At 47.7% G+C, this 22,248-nt stretch overlaps 1 protein-coding gene and 1 long non-coding RNA gene across 3 annotated transcripts; both read left to right on the plus strand.

Moving 5' to 3' along the window:
- Window positions 1-4,862: 4,862 nt before the first annotated feature.
- LOC143376828 (uncharacterized) lies at window positions 4,863-10,578 on the plus strand. Its single transcript, XR_013087172.1, has 4 exons — window positions 4,863-5,525; window positions 6,058-8,482; window positions 8,607-8,713; window positions 10,447-10,578. It is a non-coding gene; the product is annotated as an uncharacterized LOC143376828 (long non-coding RNA).
- Window positions 10,579-10,590: 12 nt separating this feature from the next.
- Window positions 10,591-20,667, plus strand: Sidpn (bHLH protein similar to Deadpan). 2 transcript variants are annotated; one of them, XM_076827562.1, is made up of 5 exons: window positions 10,591-10,686; window positions 10,881-11,462; window positions 17,374-17,578; window positions 18,205-18,432; window positions 18,617-20,667. In XM_076827562.1, the coding sequence occupies exons 3-5, from the start codon at window positions 17,399-17,401 to the stop codon at window positions 19,856-19,858; spliced, it is 1,650 nt and encodes a 549-aa protein (XP_076683677.1). In that variant the 5' UTR covers window positions 10,591-10,686; window positions 10,881-11,462; window positions 17,374-17,398; the 3' UTR covers window positions 19,859-20,667. The 2 variants fall into 2 exon arrangements, with proteins under 2 accessions (XP_076683677.1, XP_076683676.1); XM_076827561.1 differs by lacking the exons at window positions 10,591-10,686; window positions 10,881-11,462 and adding an exon at window positions 15,173-15,667 and having other exon boundaries at window positions 16,298-17,578.
- Window positions 20,668-22,248: the final 1,581 nt, after the last annotated feature.

Raw genomic sequence — 22,248 nt, forward strand, 5'->3', positions numbered from 1 at the left:
TCGCCAGATTTTGGCCAATATATCAGGAGAACATGAAGCGGAGAGAGGTATTCTGAATTTCAGCTTCGAAGGCATCCTCGATTGCTTCTGCGAAGACGTTACTTAGTGCCACCTCTTTCGACATCATGTTATCCTGTTACGAAGCCCAATTTTGTGCATTCTGAAAATTTTCGCCAGATTTTGGCCAATATATCAGGAGAACATGAAGCGGAGAGAGGTATTCTGAATTTCAGCTTCGAAGGCATCCTCGATTGCTTCTGCGAAGACGTTACTTAGTGCCACCTCTTTCGACATCATGTTATCCTGTTACGAAGCCCAATTTTGTGGATTCTGAAAATTATTGCCAGATTTTGGCCCAGGTATCAGGAGAACATGAAGCGGAGAGAGGTATTCTTAATTTCAGCTTCGAAGGCATCCTCGATTGCTTCTGCGAAGACGTTACTTAGTGCCACCTCTTTCGACATCATGTTATCCTGTTACGAAGCCCAATTTTGTGGATTCTGAAAATTTTCGCCAGATTTTGGCCAATATATCAGGAGAACATGAAGCGGAGAGAGGTATTCTGAATTTCAGCTTCGAAGGCATCCTCGATTGCTTCTGCGAAGACGTTACTTAGTGCCACCTCTTTCGACATCATGTTATCCTGTTACGAAGCCCAATTTTGTGGATTCTGAAAATTTTCGCCAGATTTTGGCCAATATATCAGGAGAACATGAAGCGGAGAGAGGTATTCTTAATTTCAGCTTCGAAGGCATCCTCGATTGCTTCTGCGAAGACGTTACTTAGTGCCACCTCTTTCGACATCATGTTATCCTGTTACGAAGCCCAATTTTGTGGATTCTGAAAATTTTCGCCAGATTTTGGCCAATATATCAGGAGAACATGAAGCGGAGAGAGGTATTCTGAATTTCAGCTTCGAAGGCATCCTCGATTGCTTCTGCGAAGACGTTACTTAGTGCCACCTCTTTCGACATCATGTTATCCTGTTACGAAGCCCAATTTTGTGCATTCTGAAAATTATTGCCAGATTTTTGCCCAGGTATCAGGAGAACATGAAGCGGAGAGAGGTATTCTGAATTTCAGCTTCGAAGGCATCCTCGATTGCTTCTGCGAAGACGTTACTTAGTGCCACCTCTTTCGACATCATGTTATCCTGTTACGAAGCCCAATTTTGTGGATTCTGAAAATTTTCGCCAGATTTTGGCCCAGGTATCAGGAGAACATGAAGCGGAGAGAGGTATTCTGAATTTCAGCTTCGAAGGCATCCTCGATTGCTTCTGCGAAGACGTTACTTAGTGCCACCTCTTTCGACATCATGTTATCCTGTTACGAAGCCCAATTTTGTGGATTCTGAAAATTTTCGCCAGATTTTGGCCAATATATCAGGAGAACATGAAGCGGAGAGAGGTATTCTGAATTTCAGCTTCGAAGGCATCCTCGATTGCTTCTGCGAAGACGTTACTTAGTGCCACCTCTTTCGACATCATGTTATCCTGTTACGAAGCCCAATTTTGTGGATTCTGAAAATTATTGCCAGATTTTGGCCCAGGTATCAGGAGAACATGAAGCGGAGAGAGGTATTCTGAATTTCAGCTTCGAAGGCATCCTCGATTGCTTCTGCGAAGACGTTACTTAGTGCCACCTCTTTCGACATCATGTTATCCTGTTACGAAGCCCAATTTTGTGGATTCTGAAAATTTTCGCCAGATTTTGGCCAATATATCAGGAGAACATGAAGCGGAGAGAGGTATTCTGAATTTCAGCTTCGAAGGCATCCTCGATTGCTTCTGCGAAGACGTTACTTAGTGCCACCACTTTCGACATCATGTTATCCTGTTACGAAGCCCAATTTTGTGCATTCTGAAAATTTTCGCCAGATTTTGGCCAATATATCAGGAGAACATGAAGCGGAGAGAGGTATTCTGAATTTCAGCTTCGAAGGCATCCTCGATTGCTTCTGCGAAGACGTTACTTAGTGCCACCTCTTTCGACATCATGTTATCCTGTTACGAAGCCCAATTTTGTGGATTCTGAAAATTATTGCCAGATTTTGGCCCAGGTATCAGGAGAACATGAAGCGGAGAGAGGTATTCTTAATTTCAGCTTCGAAGGCATCCTCGATTGCTTCTGCGAAGACGTTACTTAGTGCCACCTCTTTCGACATCATGTTATCCTGTTACGAAGCCCAATTTTGTGGATTCTGAAAATTTTCGCCAGATTTTGGCCAATATATCAGGAGAACATGAAGCGGAGAGAGGTATTCTGAATTTCAGCTTCGAAGGCATCCTCGATTGCTTCTGCGAAGACGTTACTTAGTGCCACCTCTTTCGACATCATGTTATCCTGTTACGAAGCCCAATTTTGTGGATTCTGAAAATTTTCGCCAGATTTTGGCCAATATATCAGGAGAACATGAAGCGGAGAGAGGTATTCTTAATTTCAGCTTCGAAGGCATCCTCGATTGCTTCTGCGAAGACGTTACTTAGTGCCACCTCTTTCGACATCATGTTATCCTGTTACGAAGCCCAATTTTGTGGATTCTGAAAATTTTCGCCAGATTTTGGCCAATATATCAGGAGAACATGAAGCGGAGAGAGGTATTCTGAATTTCAGCTTCGAAGGCATCCTCGATTGCTTCTGCGAAGACGTTACTTAGTGCCACCTCTTTCGACATCATGTTATCCTGTTACGAAGCCCAATTTTGTGCATTCTGAAAATTATTGCCAGATTTTGGCCCAGGTATCAGGAGAACATGAAGCGGAGAGAGGTATTCTGAATTTCAGCTTCGAAGGCATCCTCGACTCTCTCTCCGAAGACGTTACGTTGTGCCATCTCTTTCGACGGCATGTTATCCTGTTACGAAGCCCAATTTTGTGCATTCTGAAAATTATTGCCAGATTTTGGCCCAGGTATCAGGAGAACATGAAGCGGAGAGAGGTATTCTTAATTTCAGCTTCGAAGGCATCCTCGATTGCTTCTGCGAAGACGTTACTTAGTGCCACCTCTTTCGACATCATGTTATCCTGTTACGAAGCCCAATTTTGTGGATTCTGAAAATTTTCGCCAGATTTTGGCCAATATATCAGGAGAACATGAAGCGGAGAGAGGTATTCTGAATTTCAGCTTCGAAGGCATCCTCGATTGCTTCTGCGAAGACGTTACTTAGTGCCACCTCTTTCGACATCATGTTATCCTGTTACGAAGCCCAATTTTGTGCATTCTGAAAATTATTGCCAGATTTTTGCCCAGGTATCAGGAGAACATGAAGCGGAGAGAGGTATTCTGAATTTCAGCTTCGAAGGCATCCTCGATTGCTTCTGCGAAGACGTTACTTAGTGCCACCTCTTTCGACACCATGTTATCCTGTTACGAAGCCCAATTTTGTGCATTCTGAAAATTATTGCCAGATTTTTGCCCAGGTATCAGGAGAACATGAAGCGGAGAGAGGTATTCTGAATTTCAGCTTCGAAGGCATCCTCGATTGCTTCTGCGAAGACGTTACTTAGTGCCACCTCTTTCGACATCATGTTATCCTGTTACGAAGCCCAATTTTGTGGATTCTGAAAATTATTGCTAGATTTTTGCCAATATATCAGGAGAACATGAAGCGGAGAGAGGTATTCTGAATTTCAGCTTCGAAGGCATCCTCGATTGCTTCTGCGAAGACGTTACTTAGTGCCACCTCTTTCGACATCATGTTATCCTGTTACGAAGCCCAATTTTGTGGATTCTGAAAATTATTGCCAGATTTTGGCCAATATATCAGGAGAACATGAAGCGGAGAGAGGTATTCTGAATTTCAGCTTCGAAGGCATCCTCGATTGCTTCTGCGAAGACGTTACTTAGTGCCACCTCTTTCGACATCATGTTATCCTGTTACGAAGCCCAATTTTGTGGATTCTGAAAATTATTGCCAGATTTTGGCCCAGGTATCAGGAGAACATGAAGCGGAGAGAGGTATTCTGAATTTCAGCTTCGAAGGCATCCTCGATTGCTTCTGCGAAGACGTTACTTAGTGCCACCTCTTTCGACATCATGTTATCCTGTTACGAAGCCCAATTTTGTGGATTCTGAAAATTTTCGCCAGATTTTGGCCAATATATCAGGAGAACATGAAGCGGAGAGAGGTATACTAAATTTCAGAACACTCACTGTCTCGAAACATCTGCGCCACTTCTCGCTCTTTGATTTGCTCTCCGGAGATGTTACTTTGTGCCATCTCTTTCGACGGTGAAGCTATCGACAGCTAGCGCTTCAGTTTTGCTATGAATCTACGTTGGCAGTCCTCCCGAGAAGGCGCCATCTCGTATCTACTACCTCAACTAAATTTGTCACGTGACTTGCTATGTATTATCGCCAATATGGCGGAACTCTGATTTGGGAATGTAGTCACGATTTTTCGTTTTTCGTTTTTATATGAGCAGATTTTGGCCTGGGAGAGGTCTCATTCGAAAGAAGAAGATTCAATGCGGAGCGCTCTGCTCACCGTTTGAGTCATAAAACTCTTTTAGTGACCTAAAAATGCTTGGATTCTGCGGGTATATTTTGTCGACTTTTGCTTTACTTTGGACACTGATATTATTACATATCAACACAATCTCGTTGAACCATGAGCAGAGCGCTCCGCATTGAACCTTCCTCTTTCGAATGAGACCTCGCCCAGCCCCAAATCTGCTCATATAAGGACGAAAAACGAAAAATCCCGAACCCATGTTTCGGGCCAGATTGTGTCGGTATACAGCGCGCTGCATTACCCGTGTCTACCCCCTTAAGTTAGCGCCGCATCGCCGCGCCACCGGAGCGGATCACCATCGCGCCACGCCAAGCCACGCCAAGCCACACCACACCGCACCGCACCGCACCGCACCACACCACACCACACCACACCACACCACGCTACCTCTCCGCTGTTTTGACCGTACCCTTACCAATTCGCGGCACGAGGCCACGCCAAACCGCATCTAGCGCGACCCAGGCTGGCGTGGCATGGTATCGTTTATCGCGCAGAGCCAAACTCTTGGAACGGAGGTACGCGACGTCGCACGTATCTACCATCGAGTACGGGAGGAGCGAGGCTATTACGCGAGCGCGCATACATATCCATGCCAAACGACCGACCGCGTACTCGCACGTGCGCCTCAGTTACCACGTACGTGTTTGCATGTGACTGCACTGGGACAGCTAGCTAGCTAGCTAGACAGAGACAGATCGAGCGGACCGACAGAGAAACAACGCGACACGAATCGGTGGTAGCCGCTTTTACGCGGAGTAGGAAAGAAATAATACGACGGAACGATTTGGGTTCGTCTGTAATTGTACCGTAGTGAACTTGAAAAGTATCAAGATACACGCAATAGTACATTGCGCGACAAGGGAGAGAAGAAAGCGATTTTGACGAGGGCCAAGTTTTCTGTCCAAGCGCAGCGAGGGCAGCACTTCACGCTTGAAATAAAAACAAACAAACTGAAAACACTGCTTGCGATAGACTTCACCTTTCGGTTATCTCGCCACTCGATAAATTTCTTGTAAGTACATTGTCTACTTTTTTTTCAATTTCGGCGCGTGGTATCACTCATTTTATCTTTTAATGAAAAGAGGTTAACGTAAACACACGTGATCGATATCGATTAGTCGACCAATTGCTAATCGCGAATACGTCTGAAATTGGCCATTTTGCTCCCGCCCAATAGGCGTAAAAAAACAGCCATTTTCATGCCAGATGTTGAAAAAAATAATTAAAGATATCGCAGCGCGTAGGTTCCCTAGGCGATAGCAGCGTCGCAACTATTATATTTCAACGTGTATTTGCCTTTTGTCCGTGACACGTGCCGTCGTAACGTTGCCATCGCGGCCTCCGTCGCTTCCGCTTTGCCTTTGTTTTCATCTTCGCCTTCGACGCGACGGTGGAACGTTTAAATTGCCGTGGTACGAGTAATCGAGTCCTGGAGAGTCGCGCACCGCGATCCGTTTACTAGCGCGGTCAACTCCCACCTATCTTCTGTTATCTCACCCCGTTTCTCTTTTGTTTTCGGTGTGACCTCGTCGACCGCCCAGCAGATTGATTGGCTATGGAGTGGAACGAGCGACACGCGAATCACCCCCTTTACCTTCTTTAGCGTTTTCTCTCCTCTACTCGTAACATATTGTTGGCAAGTAACTAACCGTTTATGGATTTGATACGTCAATCTAATCGCATTCTTTATCTCGTGGCTATCTCGAGCAGTGCGAGTGCAAAGATTTTATCCCACAAACCGAGGGTGGGGAGAGCCGCAAAGTCTTATCAAACAGAAACAACTTGAATTCGACGAAAATCTCTGTTTAGTTCCTGCTTTTCTCTTTCTCGTTGCCTTTATACGTTACCACCTTCCATTCTATCCCATTCGGTTACGTTGTACTCAACTTTACTTTCTCACTATCTTACACTTGTCGATGCAAATGCAATGTTATACGGAGCAACAGTGGAGAAAGCAGGAAAGAAGTTGAATGAAAGGACTGGATCCAAGAAGAAAGTTTTCGTGCTAGCCAGATTATCATAGATGTATCCACGGCTACTCTTCTCACCCAATATTCTGTAAACACACAGAATTAAAGACGATCAACTCGAAATGAGTTGGAGAAGAATAGGAAAGAATTCGCATCGCTGAGGCGGTACGCATCGAAAGTATTTAACGAGAATCGAGCAACTCGAGTTGGCAGAGTGGTGGAGTTGAGCTGACCAACTAGATAGCCAACGGACACGATGAAATAGGTCTGCGCGCACGTTCCGCTCGCTCCCGCTATATTACAGACAGTCAGGTACCCGAGTACGTGTACGTGCCTAGGGGCCACTCGACTCTGAAACTCGCCTCCTCTTACCTCTCCGGTGGCATCGTTACGAGGGCGTCGCGTTTACGGCGTCGACGTTCCCTGCTAGCTGAGCTTACCACGACATGCACACGGCTGTCATGGCCAACATGGACGATATCAGGACACGAGACCAAGCCTGAGGCCGCAATCGGTGAGCCACGGACTTGGCTCGGAAGAACAGGATACGAAAGAGGCGAAAGAGGCAAAGAGAGGTGGAGAGAGAGAAGAATTCACAGGGCGCAATGCCGGGTCGTCGGCGTGGCATCCACAGCTACAGATGTGGTAGTAGCGGTATAGCACGGTCAACGCGATAGCCTGGCGCGGCGCGGCACGACGCCTCGCGTCGCGTCGCGTCGCGTCGCGTGGTTAGGTGAGGTGAGGTGAGGTGAGGCTGGGCGGGGCGTGGCGTGGTGAAGAGAGGTGAAGCGAGGCGAAGCAGGGTGGCGTGGGCACGGCACGGCACGGCACGCCACGGCCTGGCATGGCACGGCATGGCATGGCTTGGCATAGCCTGGCGTGGCGTGGCGTGGCGCGACGCGACGCGACGCGACAGCGCAGCAGTACTCGATGCACGAGGGTAAACGGGGTACGGAGGTGGTAGGTAATCACCCGGCGGCTCGCGTTATAGCGTCGTTACGCCGCAGCGCCGCTATCGCACTCGTCTCCCTTCTCCTGCCAACACCCACTGCGTTCTCCCCCGATCCCTCGTAACGTTTTCCACCCGTCTGTCCCTCCTAGATCCTCCTCCGCCAGCACCCTCCTCGCACTCCCCACTCCATCTTTCTCCAATTTAATGCTCGCCTAGCTGCTTCCTCTACGCTTTCTTTCGCTTTTCTTCGTCTTTCGACCGTTTCGACTCCTTCTCGTTTCAAGCCTTCACCTAAGCCACCGAGGCTTCCTTTCGCACACCACTACTACTACTGCGCGTGGAATATGGTTATATCCCTTCTCATTTCTCTTCCAATCGCGTATCTTGAAGGAGATGGACACTTGTTTGCCACCACTTTCGCTATTAATGTGGCATTCTAATTATTTCATATGAACGTAGGTATAGCGTCATTACGCCCCTTACGTTGATTGGGAATATTCAGGGGGAAAGATCGATGTAATGGTTGCGAAGTCACAGATAGAAGTTCGTCAAAGGTTTCCGACTGAAGACGGCAGGAGACTACGTACAATTGCCAACGAATGCGTGAATGGTGCAATCGCACTGCTTGGGTAATAAATGAACATTTCGCCATTTCGAATGCCTTTTTAATCATTCCCTCTGCATCTAATTATAATAGAATTTATTCTCTTATCCTTTGGAAATACGAGTGACGAATTGAAAAAAAGGATCGTGGGCTCGATGCGAGACTCGCGCCGTTTCACGAAGTGACGTTTAATAGCCTCGTAACTGGCTGGAATGATTACTCCGCCAACATAAGGATGCTTCTTCTCCTAACGAATGGGAGGCTGACTGTGCGTTCCTTCTCGACATCGCGACATCCGTAAACAGACACAAAACGATGCCACTGGATCTATGTAGATCGTTGTACAAATCTTTCTGTTTCTTTCGCATTCTTTTTAATATTCCCTGGAACAATATAGGTACTACGTCTACTTGTGCAGCTTTTTCTCCTTAAGAAATACATAGGTACGTATCTACCTGTACGAATACATTTCTCCTCTCACTTTTTGTTGCGTAGATTTCTTCTTATTCTGCCGCTAAAGAAATAGTCACAAAAATTCTCTCCGTACACATTGATCCTGTCCCTTAGAAAACTTATCGCTGCGATCAAGGGAAACAGAGAGAAGAATGATGACGATGACGTTGACGTTGACGTTGACTTTGCGGAGAAAACTCGACAAACATACGCGCATCGAGGTAAGAGGACCGAGAACAGAAGCAGAAGCATGCGGAATTTCGGCTGAGAGAACGCACGGGGCGTACAAAACTGGTAGTATAAAGTGAAAAGATGCAAAGGTTGTGGGTGGCACGGGGATAGGGAGAAAGGTAGAGAGGTTTTACACGTCGCGGTGATGCGGGCGAGCCACCCTTCCAGGTGTTCGCCTATAGAAGATACCCTTCGACTCCCCGTTCCCTCGTAGATAGTGCCACTGGCGGTTTCGCCGCGAGCGAGCACGCGCGCGCGCGCGCACCGTCGCGAAAGTCTGTTCGTAGAGAGGCATACACAGAGAGCCGTAGCCACCCTTCTGCACCCCCGTCCCCTGGCTCGCAGCTCGGCGCAACCCTCGCTCGACCGACGTGTTCCCGCCCTCTCCGTGTTTCCGCGGCCCGTTCCAACCACCCCGTTCCATGCCGTGTCCCGCAGGGCATGTCCCTATATACCACTGATCTGCTATTGTCCGCGATGTCGTTCGTGCGTGCGATTGCTTAGCCAAGTACAGCTCGTAAAAAAAAAAATTTCTCTCTAATTTCTTTCCGACAATGATACCGGATGTTTACAAACGTTACGTAACTCGACGAATACAACATTTGATTTTTTCAAGATATTTTGTAGCGAATCAGTCGCGACAATAATTTCACAGCCTGTGGAAAATTCTCATCCCCTTTGGTGGCACGCTCCGCGGCGCGCCCGACCGTCTCTGTTATACTGCCGGCAGCGACCCAACTCCCCTTTCCCCGGCTCTTCGCTTCCCCATCCCAACGCTGCCTCACCCTACCTCGACCTCCTGCCTGCTACCGCTTCTCCACCACTGCCACCATTCCTACTCCTACCTCCTCTCTCCCACGCTCGCTCGCTCCTTCGCTCTTCTGCCTCTCGCTCGCACCACCTATCTATCCATCCATCCATCCATCCATCCATCCGTCTATCTGTCTCACCCTCGACCTCCATCAACCCACCTACGACTTGGCGCGAGCTTCCCAACCCCACTTCGCTCTTCCCTTTTCTATCCTATCTCTTTACCCTCCGTCGCGGCACTCTGCGAGCCGCTCGTTAACCTGCTAGCGCCCCTATAACCACCGATGCACGGCCGCTACCACCATCCACGGCATCCACGGTACCGGAGCTGCTATATTTACATATCAATATTCCATGGTCGCATAGCACACAGGTACGCTGCTAAGCAGGGTGCACGCTTTTCTGCTTGCGCATAGGTACGTTACAACCTACGATAGTATTCCAATGATAAGTTTACCGCAGAGATGGGCAAAAAATTATTTTAAATAAAACTTTGCGTACGAAATTTTTATTTAAAATAATTTTTTGCCCATCTCTGCTTTACGGCTGCTGGTCCTTCCAGTCCACTGTCTAAGATAATTTTGCGCCAGACTTTCCAACGATTAATGGTACACGAACGAGATCGCCGACAGTAGCTATTCATATTTTCTCTTTATTATAAACCAGTAAAAACGAGCACGCATCGGTGCAAGCTTTAAAATTCAACGGGGGAAGTAGAGTCAAAAAATCTCTTGGCAGTCTTTCTATATCGATCGACAAAAACGAATTAACACTTGGTTTACGCAACCTGCCGGTTTCGTTGCGTAGGTATTGCCTGGAATCGATGCGCGCGCGCGCGCGCGCGCGCGCGCGTGCCTACACCGTACTGCTGAATACTAATTTTAAACGATTTCTTTAACCTGCCTATTTATAGACGTCCGACTCCTGAGACTGTTTAAAGCGTCTCACTGGTCCATTTGTCGCTCGAAAGCGCCACGAATAATTTAACGGCTCACTTTCAAACCGGGCCGCGTACGCCTGCACGCCCACACGGCCGCACGACCGCAAGACCACACGCTTGTACGCCCCCGCGTTTCCACACCCGTCTACATCGGGAATCCTAGTTCCTGAAATTGCAACCGCAGAATTGCAACTTGGTATATTTCTGCGAAACGTAGGTATAGATTCTCCTTTAACTTTCTTCGCGAAATCGCTGATTTCGGGAAGTTCGCGATTTTCGACCTTTTTAGGCACGTATATAACTTACTTCAACCTACAAACGGATTTTTTATATTTTCATTACAGGCTCACAAAAAAAGTTAAAAAAAAAAACAAAACCAAATTTACTAATTCTTTTTCTATTTCCAGTTTCCGGCCAATTGCATTTTATTTTCTCTACTCCTCCAAGTATTCTTCCGGACTCGTCGGAAAACGTAAACATCGTTCTCCGGGCGTGTTTAGGATGGCAATCCGTGGTACCGATAGGTACATAAGTACCTACGTACACCTAACAATAAGTAGTCGGACATGGATGTTTCCAAAGTTTCCTTTATACAATATGTAATTCTTGCCGTACGACGGTACGAACCGAGATTAACGAGGCAAAGAAACTGTCGAGACTGTCGAAATATCTGATGAAAACGTAGACGTACAACATTTCTCCGGAGGATTCTTTCGCTGGTGTATAGTTCGTGCAAGGATCTCTAGAAGCAAGGGTCGATGTGGCTCGAGAAGAACCTAAGCGGAGCTAGAGGGTGGATGACGAGATCGTGGACGCCGGATTGCGGACCCCCATGGGGACAGAACGGTGACTCCTTCGATCGCTTCTTCTCTTTCTACCTTACTCTCTGCTGTGCGAGTTCGAGTTCGTACGTATCATGACCACCGCAGACAGAGTGACCGCCGGTCGAACAAGTGAATAATACGAAGCATAGAGCGAGAGAGAGGTAGGTGTTGAGGCGCGTGGGTATGAAGATGGGGGTGGAAAGGAAAGAGCAGAAGTAGAAGTGGAGGCAGTAAATCCGGGGGTGTGGCGAGTGGCGATTACGGCTAGCCTAGCCTAGCCTAGCTTAGTCTAGTCTAGGAACAGCTATCTTCCATCTAGGAGTCTAGACCTAGCGTACTTATTGCTAACGCGTTCAAGTGTTGGAACCGTTTCTCGTTACTTGGCGCCCGAGGCGATTCTACCATCCGTTTCAACGACCATTTTCTGCTTCTTCTTCTTCTTCTTCTTCTTCTTTTTCTTCTTGACACGCACGAAACAGAAAAGTTTGCATGTAAAGGCACAATAAAGTCGCATACGCCGAACCGTTTGTCCGACGCAGTTGAATTTTCAGTTACGAATGAAAAATATGTCTACAGCGTCGAAATGATATTAGTACAGTGCGTGTGCAACACTACTTATAGTACCGCTGGTGTGCATCTCCGTGGCCGTTGGCACGGATAACAGGGTTGAACGGCGGAACAGAGGGCGGTAGGTGAGTTGGTTGGGGGCTGCTAGGCCGGTGGTGGCGGTAACGCGATAAACGGATTAACGGCCAACTCGAAGCCGAAGCCGAGGCCGTAGTTTGGTGGTCAGACATCGCGGCTGGAGATATCAAGCTTCCGTTGAGGAGACGCCCTAGCAGGACGCCATTTGACCGAACGACTGGACAGATACTACGAAGAAAGGGAGTAGGTATAGAGATGAAACTGCAGGTAAAATTTAAAGGAGAACTCGGAATGGGCCTAATTTTTCGATATTACGGATATATTTGAAAAACAAAGCGTACCGCGAGGTCAAGCTAACGTGGAATGGAATCGGAAGGGGGCGCGATAAAGAAAGAGAGTGGCTAAGGGCAAGAGCTCGGCTAGACTGCGGATCAAGTGGAGAACTCGACGAAAGAACCACGTGCTTTGCGTTTCACCGTGGCGCTTCGTTCCCATTTATCAATGCTGCGGGTATGGTTGTCACAACCGCTATGACAAAGAAACAATACGAATGTACTAATAATCCATGGCGACGCGTAAACGTATCGCCGTCTCACCCAGACCTTCCCCCATGACTCACTTCGCTGCGGAGTCGCACGAAGACACGACGTGTCATTGTTTCTTTGATTGTTGCATTAGTCACGCAGTTTTTTCTAACTTACCGTAATGATTTTTTTGTATTTTTAAAACATTTTAATGCATAAGTAGAGAGGTGGGATTCTTTAACGGGTTAGGAAAAAGTAAAAACAGAGAAAAGTATGAAGAATTAAGAAATATGAAAAAGAAAATTTGTCTCTGTATTGAAAAAGCAAATCCAGAGAAATTGGGGTTCTGTGATAAAGTTGTAAACTGTTTGTTAAATTTAAGTTTGCGTTCAAGACTATAGCATTTATAATTACAATAAAAAAATGATATTACTTGCTTAATTGACTTGCGTAGTTATATTAATCTAAGTCTGTGAGTGAATAAAAATAAGAAAATGAGACAACCATACCCGGTGTCCCCTATATCTAGGTACTCTTCAGTGTTCGTACCGTTCCGGCGCCGCACGAAAGATCGCTGCCGGTTACGGGCGATTCGTATGGTTTTTACACCATTTGGATGGATTTCGGTATAGGTCTCATCAGCGAATACCATAAATATTCGCGAGGTGATTAGTTGTACAGAACCCAAGTGTCTTGTTGACGCGCGGTATTGCGTCGAGCCAAGCCATGATCGCTCCTGTTGAGCTGAAACGACGTCGGGGCCCGCTAATGAGGACGTCCTTTCTTGCATACCGGATAACGTTTCGCCGCCGGGCGACGCCAGGCGTCTCGAATTTCTCGTGTACGCCTCTTCTTCCTTTCGCTCGCCTCCTTCTCTCCTTCTGGGAACGATCAATGCTGAAGCCACCGGGCAAACTCGCTCTTTCCCACCCCTATCAACGTCCCGCCGCCCTTCTCTTCGTCTATCCTGCACCTTATCGCGAAAAGTACGTGGCACGTTGAGTTTGCCGTCGATCGATCGAGTGGTACCCGATGGAGACGACAGTTCCACAGAGTGGCGATGGAAGCTTCGAACCGAGTGGTCGAAGAAACGATCTCTAGCCAATTAAACATTTATATCACCTAGCACTGCGATACCTACGCGTTATTTGTATACGTCATACGATATGCGAAGAAAGCGTAGCGCGCTCACGGATTCTTCTTTTACTCGTGCTCGCTTACCCTTTTCTCTTTTAAAACATCTGTGCACACGCCAGCGCACGGCAGCGCATCATCAACGATACGCTCAGGCGCGTGTAACAAGACGCGAACAAGGTGGAATTTTAAAGCACGTTCCTCGAGTAATCGAAACGATACGAAAGCAAGGACTTTAAAAGATAGGAGAAGAAGGGAAAGCTCTCGATGTTGAGTGTACCGCGACCTGGTGCGGTGCGATATGCCGTACTACAGAGCGGTAGGGTGCACCGCGGAATGGTATGGAATAGCGCGATAACGGCGTGGTAACGGTGTACGGCAATGCCGTGGCTACTACACGATGGTGGCAGCGTAAATGTGCAAAAAGTGTCCTGCACCCGTGAGAACGCTTCGCAAATTTCGCTCTTTACTTTTTACCCATATGTTCTAGGTTCCGCGACAGCTTCTTTGTTATTTCGCTATTTCTCCGTGGCATACGAAACGCTTGCGACGAGTAGTTAAGGACATGGGTATCCGCGTCTCTCGTTCCTCCGCAAATCCTATGTACCTCCATCGCTGGAGCTTTGGCAGCGGTGATAGGTAGGAGGTACCTACTTAGGTATTTCGCGAGCGCAAGATTACGCGGAAACTACAAACTTTTCATCCGCCAAGATGAATCGCGGGAGACGAAACGGTGAAACGATTGACCAGCTCTGTCATTAAATAGGTAGGCGTCTGCAACGCGACGTCAGTTTGTCGCGCTCAGAAATACGCGGACAGAGGGGAACGGCACGCTGGCACGCTGGCACGCAGCAAGCCGGCATCCCGCCGCCCGCCGCCCGCCGCCCGCCGCCCGCCGCCCGCCGCCCGCCGCCCGCCGCTCGCGCACGCACGCTTCACTCATGTACAAGCTCGTTCGCACGTCGGTGGTACGTTTGCGTGGGTAGAGCGCTTTGCGCCGCGCGTGCCGACAGCCACCCCCTCTGACCCCACCCTACGACGCCTTACCGACTCACACGCTTCCTCGCTCTCCAGCTCTCTCATCGCTTCTTCGCCCCGCTGGTTCTCTCGTTTCCCCTCGAGCGCCTCACGGCCGGTCTCTACGGTCCATCCGTTCTACCCTTCCCTCTTTCTCCTTCCCTAACAGCTATGAAGCGGCCGCCACCCGTCACCCGTAGCCCGTCTCCCGCAGCTTGCTGCACGCCGCCAGTCTCCCGTCGCTCGCCTCTCGTCTCTCGCCCTCGAGGGCTCATCGCCTCGACGAGCCGAACAGCATGGATCGAGCTTGCCCTGTGACGGCACTTGCTTCGCTCCCTCGACCACCGTGCTACGTGGAGCCGAGTCGACTCGGGCCACGCCGGGCTGTGCCGCGTCGCGCCACGCCACGCCGCGCCGCGCCGCGCCACGCCACGCCGCGTCGCGCCACGTCGCGCCACTTCCAGCCACGCCGCGCTGGCTCGTGCCGTGCCAGCACCGACAACGAACCGTCACCCGTCCCGTCCTTTCCCCTCTGCAACCATCCCTCGGCAAGTCGTAGTAATTCCCTGCGCCGCGGCGTTATCCTCGTCCATATCCAGTCGCGCGCACACTACCTGCTGCCGTGACGACTATCGCCGCCTTTTCGTTCTTGGCATGAGACGGCAAGCGAGAAAGAATGAGCGAAGGAACGAGCAAGAAAACAATAATATAGAACGAGAGACGACTGTATAGTATGCGGACAGATAAAGGGTGACGAAAGGCCGCCATGGACAGTGCTGACGACGCTCTCGTCCTTTGACGCGTTTAATACGAATTTTTCTGCTTTGCATTTTTTAAAAGAATTCGCTCCCCTCCTACCATACGCGTATGGACGATAAGGACGCGCGATGCGTTAAAGTTTTTCTTGAAAACTTATAAGTTTTGGCTCTCGTCTCGGTTTACTTACAGTTTGACAAATTGTATGTTTTTATGTTGACGCGATACCGATTATTGACACGCTTCCTGATACTAACTATTGAAGACTGTTTCGAATAGCAATGAATCCTAATGGTAATAATTTGTTACTTTAGACGTAAGCATACCTAACGATGATTCCAATTGGTTCCCCTTACGCCGATACGCATCGCGGTAGTCAGGCGATAAAGCGACATTGCGAATAAGAAAAAAAAAAGAGATCAAGGTGGGTCGCGTGCAACTAGCAACTCTCTAGAAGTGGCAGAGTCACATATACACACCCACCCACGCGTACGCGAGCACGAGCACGCCGAGAGGGAGAGTAAGGGGGTGAGGAGCGGCACGTAGCCACAGGCAAGGGCGCGCGTGAGCGGGCAACCGAACCTCATCCTCCCTCTCGACCCCTTCGCGGCAACAGCTCTGGCAGGCAGCCACCAACCGACCCCCGCCTCACGCACGACCAACCGCGGCGCGATCCTTCGTGCGGCCCCCGGCTTCTCGCCCACGACTCACACACGCGCGAATCTCTGTGAAGAGCCGCTAGCTCCCGCTCGTCGACTCGCAGTCCGTCACCGTCGCTCGTCGAACGAGGACGCGGACAATTTTTTGCCAGACGGGGAAAAAATAGAACAGAGATAACGGAGAGACAAAAGCAATCTTTAATGTTGCCCGTTTTCGCATTCTCCGCGTACCTGTACTATGCACGGCGAAAATTGGAATTTTTAGGTGTATACTTTTCTGCCCATTTCTATACCGATGCGCATGAACGATTTATAAGCGGTACCAGGAAAGAATTTTAAAACATTCAAATTACGTACTCTGGATTCTTCTACAAAGCTCGATAGGCAAATTTCTTACCCGCGGTACGAGTCCACGTACTTTTTTTGTAAAGTCCGTGGTGAAGTAGAACAGTGAGTGCAACCGGAGTAAACAGCAGTGTATCGAGTGATCATCGCTAGGCAACGAATTCCTTGGCTGTGCGTGAACGTAATATGTGACAAACCACGTGGCGTCGAGCTTTATACCTAGACGTGCTTCGACGTCACCGCGGAGTGGAAACTTTGAAAGTTTCTGGTGATCGAGTCGCGTGCATAACAGCCGCATGGAAAACGCGCGGCTCCATCTCGAGGGTGTTGTGTAGTGCGAATCGGAGCAAGCACACATGGAACAGAATGAGACGCTGCGAGGGAGTTTTAGCTGACACGCTCCATGTGTCGCCTCGGAAACCAATGATACTTAAATAGTGATAAGAAAAAAGCTTCGAGTAGTCCTATTAACTTTGCATCGTGGGCCACACACAAGATCAACAACAAGTATAAAATAACACATTGCGCGTGTGCCACGCGAGTGTCACCAGATCGGAAATCAAAGGAGTGCAGTTGATTATCAAAGTAGTGCGATCGCGTAGCTTTCTCAAACGCGAAATGCTGAGTGTCTCAACTGCTTTAGGCCGATTACTCTGGGCGCTAAAATCGAATTTGCCACCGCCACCCTCGTTACCACCGTCGTCGTTGTCGTTGTCGTTGTCGTCGTCGCCGTTGTCGTCGTCGGGGTCGACGTCTTCTTCACCGCCGTCGGCGTCGTCGCCGTCGCCGTCGTCGTCGTCGTCGTCGACGTCGTCGCCGTCACCGTCACCGGGGTGGTCGTCGTCGTCGTCGTCGTCGTCGTCGACGACGTCGTCGGCGCCGTCGTTGTCGTCGTCGGGGTCGTCGTCATCAGCGTTATTGTTACCATTCTTGCTATTGTTATTGTCACTGTTATCCTCGTCGTTATCGTCATCATTCCCATTGCTGTCGCAACAGGCAAGGGCCCGCGCGGCCTACTAAGATGACCGCTCGTCTTCATTCGTCGAGGCATCAGGAGAAGAAATCGGCCGGCAACAATCATAGACAACATCACAACCATCATCATCACAACCATCAACAGAGCGTGCATCAGGGTCCGAGCCTGACAGCCAGCCCCAGTCCTAGTATTAGCCCGAGCCCTAAACACTCGGACGGTCGTCGTGTGAGTAAAACGTCTTTTTCTTCACCTCCACAGTTTATTGTTTGCTTCGTAGTGGGAGCATTTAGACGCAATTAAGGACATTATTTGTGGTTGCTTAAACAACTCAGAAACGTTAGGATTTTTGGTAGAATTTGTCATACGACTACTTAGGACCTACGCGGCTTATCCGAACGACAATCGTATCGTGCCCCCCCCTATGACCCTATGTCATAGGGCCTAGCCCAGCCGTGCCTATATGTAGAGCGGTCGCATGGCGCTTCCATAAAACCTGTCGTACGATCTGCTACATGTGCGATAGATTTCAACGCGCGGGCGTACGCTTACCATCCGTATCATCATACATACTCGCAAGAATTGCAAAGAATTTCAGCTCTGACCGGACGATACTTCTGACGTACGGTAATTGGTACTAGTAGGTACGAATTCAGAAACCTATTAACGTATCCGTTGCTATAAGCAATTAGTGGGTTGAGTTTTTATCTCTCTATTGTCTTTTCACCGTTCAGCATCCATCTTTCGCTTCCTAGAGGTATTAAGATATTTCTCTCTCTGTAATCGTAACGCGATGGTTTTTTATCAGACGGACTTATCTAATATATCTAATACCTAATCATCGTCGTTTTCAGGCTAACAAACCACTAATGGAAAAGCGACGGCGAGCGAGGATCAATCAGTCGTTGGCGGCGCTGAAGGCGCTTATCCTTGACAGCGCCCGGCTGGAGAACACGAAGCACAGCAAGCTTGAGAAAGCTGACATTTTAGAATTAACAGTTCGACACCTGCAGAGACAGAGATCTCTTGCTCAGCCTGGCTTGTCGAGGTACAAGGCTGGCTATCAAGATTGCTCCAGAGAGGTGAGTTGATTTGTCGTCGTTGTGCCATGTAAAACATAAACACGGAGGGGTGTTTACTATGTGCTATAGCACGTGTACGCACCTGAGGGGGAAGTTTTTCCATTGAAATTAAAATAACAAAGACAGTCAGACTCTCTCCGTAGACGACGAATCAAATGCATCCGATTTGATCGCAATGTTGCAGGTGAGTCGATACCTCGATGCTCCGGACATAATCACCGGGAATACGTCGCCGATGGACCCTGCGGTGAAACAGAGGTTACTACGGCACTTGGACAGTTGCGTGTCAGAATTGGATTTGGATCTGGGTTCGAGGCCGGATAGCGGATTAGGCAGCAGTCCCGGAAGCGTGACGGATCGAGTGACGGGCGCGGCAAGTCCCGGTCCGTTGGAGCATCACGTGCCACCGACCGCGCATTGCAGTACAACTTTGAACTCGGCGGCTGCGGCGGCGGGCGGCTTGGTAAAACCAGAGATCCCGGAAATCGAGTCAGCCAGACCGGACAGCAGTACCATCGCGGGCGACGAGAACAATAATAACAGCAGCAGTAGTGGCAGTGGCAGTGGCAGTGGCAACAGCCGGCCGACTTCTGCCTTTGGTCAGCTTAATACCGCAAGCCTCGAATCTCATCATCATTCGCACCCTACCCTTCCACCACCTCCGCCCTCTGCTCATCCATCGACCGCCGGTATACCAGCGGTCATCGACCACGCGTCTAATTCTCAGCAAAATCCAAACATGTTGTCGGTCGTGCAAGTGATACCTTCGAGATTACCCGACGGTCAAGTTGTATTTCTACTACCCAGTCACTACGTTCAGTTGGCAGCTGCCGCAGCGGCGAACGGTATCAGTATAGGTCCGAATCCACCTACGGCCATTTGGGCCGCCACCAATATGTCTCTCCTCAAGGCGACGGATAAACTCGCGAAACGGCCGCACGACGATAGTATACAGGAATGGCAGGATGCGGCGGCTTCTGTTGCCGTTAACGCTGCTGCCGCTGCTGCCGCAGCCGTCGCCGCCGTCGCCACGTCCGCCAACGCTTCCGTCTCCGCTTCTGTTTCCGCTTCCGCTTCCGCTCCCGCCATTACCAATTTCTCTACTAACGTTATGATGTCCGGTCCAAAGCCTAGCAAGAGTCCAAGGCTCGAACAACCGGAACAACCGCTCGATTTCACCACTACCTCCAAGAAACTGAAAACTAGTTCGAGAACCTCGATACCCGTAGTTGTCAACAACGTCGATCATCACGCGCAACAGCAACAGTTTGTGGCTCGTTTATCCGCAGAAGGGTCAATTACACACGTTACAGAAGATAGACCGTCCAGCCACGCGAGCGGCGAATTTCTTTCTGGAATCCGTTCGCCGTCTCCAATTCCGCACCAATCTGTAAAAGACGAGGAAGGGATGTGGAGGCCTTGGTAGGTCCAGTGATCCGATGACAGTGTTCACCGAAAGGAGTATACGTGCGTGCTGTACCACAGAATGTCAAAGAACGTGTCTCGCTGAACGATAGATAGGTACTTTCCAGAGACATTCAAACAAATGCTCCACTTGCATGCCGATAATAACTGGAAACAGCGACGTTCGAAGCATAAAACGTGTGTACCTTTCTTGTCCTTGCAAGATTATACAGATTTAATTTCTTTCTTTTAATCAATTAATACTCGATAATTCGATTAATATCAGTTGGTGGAATTAATAGCTGGAACGGTCAGTGTGTTAAAAATTGTATTCCTTTCCCCCCTCGGAACAGCGTAATAATAAATTCTCCATGCACCGGTATCTTTCCCTCGCATAGGTGGCAACAGTGCTGATTATTACCTCGATCACCCCTTCTAAACGTTAAAACATAACGATGTACGTACAATGTACGTACATGATAAGGACCTAGCATATTGTGAAATACGTGCAACGAGAGAGTTTCGCGCATAGTGTGTTGTCTACTTTTCTCCGCCGTCGTGTACATAGCCCCGATCGGAATTACAACTAATGCCGAGTATATAGATTTATTTTGATGTTAACTAGGTGTATATGCGTACGAAATAGTGTAGAGATATTGACGCGAGTGCGAGCGATGCTATAGCGAATGTATTTGTAAGGAAGACAGTTGTTCATGTTCTAGACGAATCGGGATTTTCACCTAACTTACCGTAATTGCTACGCTCAGATTCGAATTCCTTATTCAATGTACTTAGACATCGGTCAATATAAACACACATGTACATATGGAATTATCTCCTTTCTTCTTACACATTGTGAATGCAGTGTGTCTCTTCTTCGGTATAACTCAACAGTATTCACAATTCACATTTTAAATAGTTTATAAAAAACTACAAAAAAACAATTCTTCCTAACCCAGACCCCGCTACTCTTGCCTGCCCAGATAGGCTATGGAAACCGACGTCGACGCACAGTGGTTGGCATAAGGGTAGCGGCAATTTGCGCAACAAAAAAAAAACACGAAAAAATCATCCCTTTCTAATGATGTATAAGTTAATACTTGTTACATTTAATTATTTACATATTTCTTTTTCAATTCTTTTAACTTATTAGTGACAAAGAAATTTAATTCTGCTTATTCGGTAATTAATGCTCTTTAAGTGATTTGAATCGCATGTTGAGGGACCTATTCGCTTCCGAGTTATACGGAAAAGTCAAATAGTACTATTAGAAATTCTCACGAAATTTACAGTTTAGTTAAATTTTCATTAATAACAAATTAAGGGGAAAAGTGGAAGGTGACCCTCCAAGGTTCAACTTCAAACTTTCTGACAGTTTAAGTAATTAATTTCAACTGTCGCGAATCGTTTACAATATCTACAATTTCAGGAGTCACATTTCCTTTACAATATCTACATTTTCAGCAGTTGCTACACCTTTACAATCTCTACAATTTCAGCAGTCGCTACACCGTTATTATCTCTACAATATTAGCAGTTGCTATTCGTTTACAATCTCTACAATTTCAGCAGTCGTACACACGTAAACAATTTCTACAATTACAGCAGTCGCTATTCGTTTACAATCTCTACAATTTCAGTAGTCGGTACACATTTAAAAAATTTCTACAATTTCAGCAGTCGCTATTCGTTTACAATCTCTACAATTTCAGCAGACGGTACACATTTAAAAAATTTCTACACTTTTAACAGACGGTACACATTTAAAAAGTTTCTACAATTTCAGCAGTCGCTATTCGTTTACAATCTCTGCAATTTCAGTAGTCGGTACATATTTAAAAAATTTCTACAATATCAGCAGTCGCTATTCGTTTACAATCTCTACAATTTCAGCAGACGGTACACATTTAAAAACTTTCTACAATTTCAGCAGTCGCTATTCGTTTAGAATCTCTGCAATTTCAGTAGTCGGTACATATTTAAAAAATTTCTACAATATCAGCAGTCGCTATTCGTTTACAATCTCTACAATTTCAGTAGTCGGTACACATTTAAAAACTTTCTACAATTTCAGCAGTCGCTATTCGTTTACAATCTCTACAATATCACCAGACAGTACACATTTAAAAAATTTCTACAAATTCAGCAGTCGCTATTCGTTTACAATCTCTACAATTTCAGTAGTCGGTACACATTTAAAAAATTTCTACACTTTTAACAGACGGTACACATTTAAAAAGTTTCTACAATTTCAGCAGTCGCTATTCGCTTACAATCTCTGCAATGTCAGTAGTCGTTACATATTTAAAAAATTTCTACAATATCAGCAATCGCTATTCGTTTACAATCTCTACAAATTCAGCAGACGGTACACATTTAAAAACTTTCTACAATATCAGCAGTCGCTATTCG

Source organism: Andrena cerasifolii, chromosome 15 (assembly GCF_050908995.1).
Source record: "Andrena cerasifolii isolate SP2316 chromosome 15, iyAndCera1_principal, whole genome shotgun sequence".
Classification (NCBI taxonomy): Eukaryota; Metazoa; Arthropoda; class Insecta; order Hymenoptera; family Andrenidae; genus Andrena; species Andrena cerasifolii.